Here is a 9,620-nt window from a genome sequence, read left to right on the forward strand (position 1 = left end):
GTATCCATCACGTAAGAAGAATATTTATCGGATGTGTCCATCAAGTAAATAGAAGTATTTGCCGGTTATTGGGTATGTCCATCATGTACAGCATGATGCCAAGTGCCATGTGGGATTAAAGGCAAATAAGATAAATTGCTATGATCAAGCTGTATAAAGTCAGGAAACCATATTAAGCTTCAGTGAAATGCTGAAATCTCTCCAGCTTTCCAAACCCAGACAAAATAGATTTGCAACATCCCTTGAGATGACTGATAGAAATCAGAATTTATTTGGTGTCATATAGATGCAAATTATATTGCTTTTTAAATGTTGGGTTTAATAAATTTTCATTGCCCCTCAGAGAAAAATAAAGCATATGCAACATTTCCCATCTAGTCATTAAATACCTTTCATTACTTCAATCCAGCAAAATTTTACTATCAGTTTTTACTGGGATGTTTATTTAAAAATTCATGTATTAGTCTCATAGTTTTCTCTTTTGGGAGACAAACTAAAAAAAATGCGATCAATGTTTCTTGGCTTACAGCCATGCTTAAGAAACTACTCAATATTTAGTTAGCCTCTTTAGAAAACAATAATTATTCTTTTAAGAGAATAGTCTGGTGTGCATGAGACAATGAGTGAACCGGCTGTGGTTCTCATCTGCAAACTAATCAGCTATCCCCCAGACACATCCTTCCTGTCGAACTTCAAATTGTGATAGCATCTGTTCCTGAAAACAACATAAACCGATGCTAAGTGTAGGGTTCTCATTATAGTTTGGATCCTTTTCTCAGGAAAAAAATAGTATCAGAGAATTTAATTTACTGTCATGTTGCTTAAGGGGTTATTATTGAGAAACTACAAAACAATGCTTAGCTCATTAGAAAGACCTGGATAATTCATGGAAAGTTTTATCAAAAGTGAAATTGCTTTATGAAAAGCACACAGGTAGAATAAGAAGTAAGGTATTGGTTATTTTTCAACATTACAAAAAACATGAACATGACAACATGAAATGTATAAAAAAGGCTTATGTTTCATACTGATCTTTGATTTTTGCCTCACTTTTAGAATTTTCTTCAAGAAAAATGAGGATTAACATTATTTTCTTCCCGTATAGTTACAAATTTAAATTAGATCTGTAAAACATTACTTTCTCTTCATTGTTATTAGGGGCTATGGAATCCATTTTAATGCCTGTCAGCCTCAGACCTGATACTGTGTGAGCTGATGGTGGGAGCCACGGTGTCAGTCCCCCTCTTTGAGGATCTTCCTCTTTTTCACTGAATCTTTAATTTTATCAGGCATGATGTCTCTCTACAGGACTGCCTACCCCTGCCAGTTAACATGCCTAAAGTACATGAAATAAAGTCTCACCACGCTCACCTCTATGAAGCATTCTAGTTGTAATTATCCCAAGACAGATTCATTAGTCCTTCTGTCAGGTCATCGTATATCCACACTATTAATTCAGAAACAAAAGTGAATCCCTACAAAAGTGAGGTGAGGGATTAAGTCAACTAGACACTACTGGGGAAGGGTAGGAGCAGAGCTCAAACTACCAGTTGCATGCCAGCCTGATAATGCCTTCGTGGTGTCATAAGCTGTGACAGTTGGATTCGCTTTGCCAACTAGGCCTCCATAGGAACATGTGGGCAGAGTTTAGTCAGGTCAAAGCTTCATTGGAAGGCACTTAAGACACTTTCCTGGGCTGGCATCCCATCTCTCGTCCTGCTGATTAGACCAGCGAGCTGCTGCTTGAGCTAGTTCTTTGCCTCAACTGGGTGCTACACTACCTGTGGACCAAGCCAAGCCATGGATCATGTTGCTAGCGCTTGAGGCTCCTTTGGGACCTGCTTCACTGTGCTGCTGTTGTATACATTGCTTGAGTTCGAGATCCCATCAGGGCTTGCTCTGCTAAGTTCCTTGTTGCCACCCCACCATGCTTGTCTTGCTTGAGGGCTTCTGCTTCCTTGACCTTAGACAGCAGCTGGCATGAGCTGAAAGACCTTGAGTATATTAACTGTTCCCCAAAAGTGAGTTGAACTGAGCCCTCTGTTCAGCTGTGTGGACTAATAAGCCATTCTACCATTATATTCCTTCTCTCTATATATATGGATGAAATCGTAAATGTCCTGGTTTTGTTCCTCTAGAGAATCCTGCCTACCACATAAGCCTGTTGGTATAAGAGAGAGACTGATCAGGGTCAAATTCTATGCCCCATCGCCTTCTGCCGCAGCTGGATTTTGCATCTGGTTCCTCAATCTTTTGCTGCATCGCCTGCTGATGTGAGGAGCCATCAGCACTATCAATGGTGGGTTTATTTAGCCGCCGACTTCAGACCTGTTCATCCACTAGCCTGTGATTCTTGCTGTCTCTGCTTACTCACCTGCTTCCTGTTCATCAACTTCCACGTGTCAGGAGAAACCTGACATGAAATCAACTGGACTTCCCGATTTCTACAACCGTGCAGGCCACTTCTTGAAATAAATCTCTTTTTATCTACAAACGCACACAAGCATCAGCGGTTTGCTTCTCTAGAGAACCTAATACACTATCCAACTGCCGTATTTCACGGAATCCCTAAGGCACATCGTTATTTTATGTGTCACCAATAAAGAAAAAGTAACCCAAATGAAAGGATTTTATGCAAATGATTTTAAAGCGCATCTTCATTTTAGAGATGTCAAAATTAAAAGTGCATTTCAGAATTATTGAGAGATGGCATAGGGTTCATAGAACGAGCTCTAAAATAGCTAAATCCATTAGTAATCAATGATGTATCTGAGTAAAGGGCCCACGTGGGCCCACGTACCTTAGTTTAGGATAACTTCACATATAGGCAGTAGGCCTTGATGTTGAAATTGAAGGGATCTTAGGAAGATCCAGGGTCCTGGAGAATCTCTCAGAATTTGATTACTATTATTTTATTTACATTTGAGTCAATTGAATTTACATAAAACACAACAAGCATGCCCTTTAAAAATGCAAATGCATAATGAGAACTGACAAAAGCCAGCAATCAATGTCTACATTTGTCAAAGCATTTAGCAATATGCTTATTTGCTAAATTCCAGTATTCATTCATTCATTCATTCACTCAATCCTTGGTTGAAGGCAGAAAGACATGCTTTTTGCTTAACATGAACTCACTGCCTAGTAGAAGTGACAGACAAGTTAATGGATGATAAAATTACAGTGTGATTGTTGTATTGTACCACATTGGTTAAACTGGAGAGCAAGTTTATCCAAATCCACTTCCGTGTGTGGTTCCAGGTGAAGTTTGGACGAGAGAGGAACCTGTATTTGATTTGAAAGACAGAAGTGGAGCAGTGGCCACTCTAGTCAGTTGCAATGATGGGTCAAGCAGAGATGTTTAACTTCCCTTGTTCATTTCCATTTCCACGTCCAGTTCTTCCCAAACGCTGACCCAATGGCAGTCCCTCCTTACTATACAGAAGTAACAGTTCTCTTTGATCTCCTTGTGAATTCTCCTTTGCAGTTCTATTTCAACAACCAGTAAGGTTAGGGCTCTCAGACTGAATTGCCAGGGACTCACCTGATACTACAATTTCGCCTCTGGAACTTTAGTTTCCTATTCTTTCCACCATTGGATAACTGACAACTCCTGAAATAAAGCGCCAATCCCATGACACACATGGTTTCTCTGTTCCCCTGACTGATCTTAACTGATAGAGCATGTAACTGTTCAAACAAGAGCATATAAATATCACTTAATCCAGGCGGAGAATGTTGGCACTAGGGAAGGGTTTATATGGCCAAAAACGAAGGCGGAGGGACCAGATCATTAAAACCGAGGAAACAATTTACAAAGGAACGGTTTTGTGAGCATGTCTGGCCTCCTTATCCATTAGTGTCTGACGTGAAGCTTAGTGTATGGATTGTGAAGAGTAAAAAGGAGGCAAGGGCCAGACCGTATGTAGTTATGCCCTGGGCTGCTAACCCCAGGGTCAGCAGTTTGAAACCACCAGTGGCTCCTCAGGAGAAAACGGAGGCTTTCAACTGTCGTAAGGAGTTACCATTTCAGAATCCCACAGGGACAGTTGTACCCTGTCCTAAAGGGTTGGTATGAGTTGGAATCAATTCAATGATACTGTGTTTGGAGAGAAGTGTGGCCAACTTTCCCATCTCTTATTTGGAAGATCAGCAAGTGGAAGGTTTGAATGTAATGTTTTCTATCCTCTGCCTCAAGGTATTTGTCAGAAATTGGTAGAGATTTAACACACAGTGCTTATAGCTGTTAACTTTACATAAATAATTTCTGAGGCACATGATTGATTTAATTCCAATCATGGTATGAAGCGTTTTATGATTTGAGGCTATATAACTGAAAATGTCTTTCTTTTGCTTTTGTCCATAAACAGTAGCCGGTCTGAGTTCAGAAATCAAGATTCTAATTCTTTCCCACGGGCTCCTGAAAATGTAGTTATTGTCCAACATTTAGAGCTGGCAAAGTGGTGGGGCAGTGCTAGTCAGATTCTAGCCATTCTTAACTAAGAAAGAGATCATAATTTTCTATTTTCGCAGGGCAATCCGAAATTTCACCGGGATCATTCCCAGACAAGGACCTGCTTCACATATTTTCTTTCCGACCCCCAGTAAGCGACTTTCAAGTGGGCATCAAATATCTCAGTTGGGTGCATTTCCAAGATGTCAGCTTAGAGATATATTGTCTGATCTTCTGTTAGTGTTTCTCCTCCGCTCACAGCACTAGGATTCTCTCAGGATCCTGGTAAGAGAATAATGCATGTTCTGTGGTGGTTTTTCTGTCACTTATTCACTCTTTCCTAATTTTGTGTCTTTAAAATGTTGCTCACTTGGTGGAAGAGTTCCCTGAGTAGGTGTTCAGTTCATTACTCTTGCTTTTAACCATGTCCACTCATTGTGCCAGCAATTTTTTTTTGCCCCTAAGAAATCTGCCCTCACATCTCTCTCATTTCTCGGATGTCTATTGGGGTTCATAATGATCTGTGATTGGTATCTTGGTGGGCTTCCCTTTTGGGTGTAGAAGCCAAGAAACAACCGGCAGATAGACATTGCAGCAGTGACCTGTGGAATTTCTAGGGAGCAGTCAAGTTCCCAGAAAAGTCAATTGCCAAAGGATGCCTAAGGGATGAAGTAGGAGTCGTTTTGCCAGATTTAGCAACAAACAAAAAACCCACAATGTCCAGTTAAATTTGAATTTCAGAAAATCAACAAATACAGTTTGTTTTATAAGCAGGTCTCAAATCTTGCATGGGACCTAGTTCAGTAAAACATTTATTTTTCACTTGAAATTCTAATTTCCCTGGCTATCCTCTGTTTCTTCAGGTGGAGCCATAAACCCCTTTAGCTCACTCCCTTGCCATAAGTATTCTTTTCTTCTAAGCACCAGTGAATAGTGCAACCTTAGAAAGTTGGGCATGTACCAGTTGTAAGGAAAAGTAAGAAAGTTGTTCCTAAAGAGGTCAAGAGTGAAGGTGAACGGGAGTAATAGCATGCTCTTTGTTTCTCTGGATTTGATTGTATTTGTTTCTCTGTATTCTCTGTAGTTGATTGTGGGGCCCTGCATTCATAGTCAGCATCAATCCCCACCTCAACTTTTCTAGAATTCTCCTTGGTCCCCTGCCTTAGCTGCTTGAAGTCTGAGGTTTAGGGGAACCTGTCCCTTTACTTCCCAGCCAGGCCCTTCCTTTGCCTGTCTGTAAAAGGAACACAAAAGACAGAGTGTATGAAGACGTGGTCAAATGGACTCAATAGTACTAACTTCAAACGTCCTATAATTTCCCCCTCTTTTGTGGTCTGTGGTCTCAAAAGAAAATCAGATCTGACCGGCCCATTTGGTTTCACATCAAGGAACTCAAGCAGGATGATTAAGAGACAACGGGAAGGGGCAGTTTACATACCTCTGCAGGAAGACTCTGACCCGGACCACAAACCGCTGGGTAGGCACAAGTGGATGCTGCTTCCCACCAGGTCAAATCCAGGGAGACATCGGACCCCACAGGCTGCATTGAAGTGGTTGTTGCAAGTGTTCTGGGTAAAGTAACCGTTTTCGGGAGGCTTCAGCATGGGGCAGTAGACAACTACGCACAGAATACAAGCAAAAGCATCATTGGCCTTTGTCTGTGATACATCCTGTTTTCATGATTTGTTTTTAAAGGAAATATATCATATGCATCTCAATTCCCTTCAGCATTCTCATTTACTGCATTTAATTTTCTAAGTGGAAGAAAAACCTTTACATCTGACTCCTATTAGGTATTTACTTTTAATGAAAACTTTCATGCAGGAGAAATATTAATCTTTCAACATTTAAAACGTGTTTCTTTTCATAACTACCAGTTACCCTAGTGGTTGACCATTGTACATCACTAGTGATCCTATTTTTAAACCCCAAATGGCATCAGACAGAAAAGCTCACGGAAGTGCAGCAGAGTATAACTGCTATCAATGCAAACTTCATAACTTCTTGAGCAGGGCATATATCATTTACAAAAGTTTGATATGAATAAAAATTAGGATACTTAGTATGAAAGAAAAATTAATTCAACTATCACCAGAGCCCAGATCAGCTCGTTTGTCATTAAAACATGTGCATAAAACAGTGGCTTTTTCCTCTTAAAGCCACGTCAGACTTTTCTCCATGTACCGCACCTCTTTGAGTTCATTGTTTGGTCACTCAGGGCCTCTATCTGGAGCAAGCTGAGGCTGCGTCCTGTGATGATAAACGATGCTATGCACTCTAAACACGCCCGCCCCCCACCACCACCACTGCATGATGAGCGACAGGGAGGGGAAAGCTGCTTATCAATGCGTCGGGCACCAGCATCATTCATTGGCCTCCCAAAGACCAGGCGGAGGCTGACCTTCGCAGCTCTGCCCCGAGGCCCGGTAGCCCTCTCTGCAGACGCAGTCCTCTGGGGCCGTGCTTCCTGGAGGCGACGTGTGGTTTTCATCTGGACACGGAATGCAAGTGCTGATGCCTCCTGGGGAGCCTTCAGGTTTGTAGGTCCCTGATGGGCAGGCTGCGGGCAGACAATGAACAAAGTAAGACCATTGCATGTGGTATGCTTGCCATCTGATATTTAATAAGACTTTGGAAGCAAAGCAGAGAGAGAGAGACCTAGAAATCGAATGTAATTCAAGGAAGAACAAAAATAAAAATGTTTCAAACGAGTGATGTAGTTTGTTATTTGTATATTACTTCATGGGGCACAATTAATTATAATAACACCACCACACAGCATAGGAAGTCTGGGCGTATATGTGGGAAGGCTGAAAATAGCAACATCTATGGAGGGACTGCAAGAAAGCAGTGACCCTGGATTTTTAAGGACTTTCAGCAATGTGGCTCCCCCATCGGGCTACACTTGAACCTGAGTCTGCTCCACGCTCTGCTCTCCAACAGAGAGGAACCATCGCGGTGCTAAGCACGGGTTCATTGTTTCTGTTCAAAGCGCTGGACAAACGATGAAGAGCCAGTGACGGGCTTGAGAAAAACGATCGATAAGATGAGAAATCGACACTTTCAAGAAGGACAAAATTGTGAGCGCGCTTTTCCCAGGATCAAGGGGGAAAAAAGATGAAAAGCCGGGTCTAACTGACCTTTCTTTCCATCCTGCCTCAGCATTAACAGCGTAGCTGTGAATTAGTAACTTAATCTCCCTGGATTTACACATCTGTAAAATAACTCAAAATGGAGCATTCTATAGGGACTTGCAGTGCTCAGTTAAGTCAATTAAACCCAACGGGGTTCCATTCTGCGTTTGATTATGAGTGAATAGCAGTAAGCAAGTCGTGTATGTGCACTGATGATGTGGTAGTACTTTATATAAAGTGTCTTCTCACAGTATTAGTAAGCACCATTAATGTTATCCACGTGTGCAGTAGAGGGTCCGTGAGAAAGAGGAAGACCCTCGATGGGGCCGGTCGACACAGTGGCTGCAACACAGGGCTTATGCGCAGCAGTGGCTGCGTGGGTGGCAGGACTGGAGAGCCCTTCATTCGGTTGGGCATAAGGTCACTGTGAGTCAGAGCTGATCCAACGAAACCTCACAACATCAATAATCATTTATTAGCAAGTACCAATATTATGCATAGACATAGCATTTCTGCTTATAAAAGTAAGAACATGGAGTCTCAGATAGAAATGATTAGTTGAATTCGGTTATGTAGCTAATGAGTAATAATGCCAGCAATGATTTTTTGCAAATACCTATAATTCAATATGTCCCAGGGCACTGCTCCATGCATTTTATAAATATGATGTATTTTATAACTATTACCTTTGTGGTTTTCTCTCTTAAGTTCATTTTAGATTCTCCCTTTCATGAGTCTGTTTTCTCATTTTCAGATAAGAAAACTAAGGCACAAGAAGATAATAGGCCCAATCTAACAACAATTAGTTCTTTCGATATGGCCCTGATTGATGCTCATCCTTATGAAGAGATCACTGAAAATATGGGTGTTACACCAAAGTGTGGTGAAGAAACCAGATGGTGCCTGGCTATGAGAAAGAACAGTGTCTGGGGTCTTCAAGACTTGTCTTAAAACAAGCAGCCATCTAAGTGAGTCATCCACTAAGTCCGCAAGGAAGAAGCACGCCAGGTTGTGTGAGTCACAGATTGTAAGTGATAAAACCCAAATCCAAAGGAGGGAATGGTATCAGAGCTTAAATTGTGAAGACCCCATGTGTAGAAGGCTATGGGTGGCAGTGGAAGCCCCAAATCCACTTGTAGGGTCCCCACATGGACGAAGTTTCTGGTGAACCCCCTCTGATCAGTCCAGAGATGTGAATAGCCTTATGAAGACAGAGAACCTTGTAAAGGTGATTATGGCAGGTGTAATTAGGTTAAAATGTATTACCTTATCATTAGATCTCCCCTTTTGACAATTTAAGCTGTTTCAGTCTTTAATATTTTCTGCTTTCTTTTTGACTGAGGATTTTTCCATTTTGCTGGTTATTTTTTTGCTTAGTGTTTGTGTTTTGTATAGTTTTGTGTATATGACAACCAGGATACGTAAATCTATAGAGTCAGTAGCTGAGTTAATTATTACCTAGGGGTATGACAGGGAAAGATGGGGAGAAATGTGGAGTTAACAACAAGGAGGATGAAATGAAAATGTTCTGAAATTGATTTTGATGATGAGTGCACAAGTCTTCTTAATTTGATGGAATGATTAAATTGTATGATATGTGCAGTATAAGCCAATAAAATGATTTTTTTTAAGGAGTAACTTGTCAAAATTAGTGAGTAAATAAGCCCATGTGCAAAGATAATGTTAAATAATTTTAAAAATCTCCATGAATGATTTGATTTTAAAAAACAAACAAATCAGCAAAACTGTCCCAAGAAGAAAGAAACTACATCTGCAAAGAGATATGGGAGAGAGATAAAAGTTCAGACAGGAAAAGTGCCAAAGCTGAGGGGCCGACCCCAATCACAAGTATGTGGACAATCCCTCTCCCCAGGAAGAATGCACTTCAGAGGACAGCACTGAAGCTACAGCTCAGGGAGAGGAACATGTCTGATCAGAGCACACATGAGCAAATGAAGGGGGATGAAGAGAGAGTGGAGCATGTCCTGGCCCACCAAGCCCTGAGGATGATATTCCTGCTCAGAGCAGCCAAT

At 41.2% G+C, this 9,620-nt stretch overlaps 1 protein-coding gene across 1 annotated transcript in view; it reads right to left on the reverse strand.

The window, feature by feature from the left end:
- The window catches only part of SVEP1 (sushi, von Willebrand factor type A, EGF and pentraxin domain containing 1), a gene marked incomplete at its 3' end in the record, with an annotated part of 165,946 nt that overhangs the window by 125,287 nt on the left and 31,039 nt on the right, over positions 1-9,620 (reverse strand). The window contains exons 4-5 of the mRNA XM_045296537.1: positions 6,855-7,013; positions 5,892-6,071 (exon numbers count right to left, since the gene is read on the reverse strand). Coding sequence (XP_045152472.1) covers positions 5,892-6,071; positions 6,855-7,013 — 339 coding nt within the window. The remainder of the gene's footprint in view (positions 1-5,891; positions 6,072-6,854; positions 7,014-9,620) is intronic.

The sequence above is a fragment of the Echinops telfairi genome, unplaced genomic scaffold (genome assembly GCF_000313985.2).
Source record: "Echinops telfairi isolate 266 unplaced genomic scaffold, ASM31398v2 ScPeMD7_7410;HRSCAF=8448, whole genome shotgun sequence".
Taxonomy (NCBI): domain Eukaryota; kingdom Metazoa; phylum Chordata; class Mammalia; order Afrosoricida; family Tenrecidae; genus Echinops; species Echinops telfairi.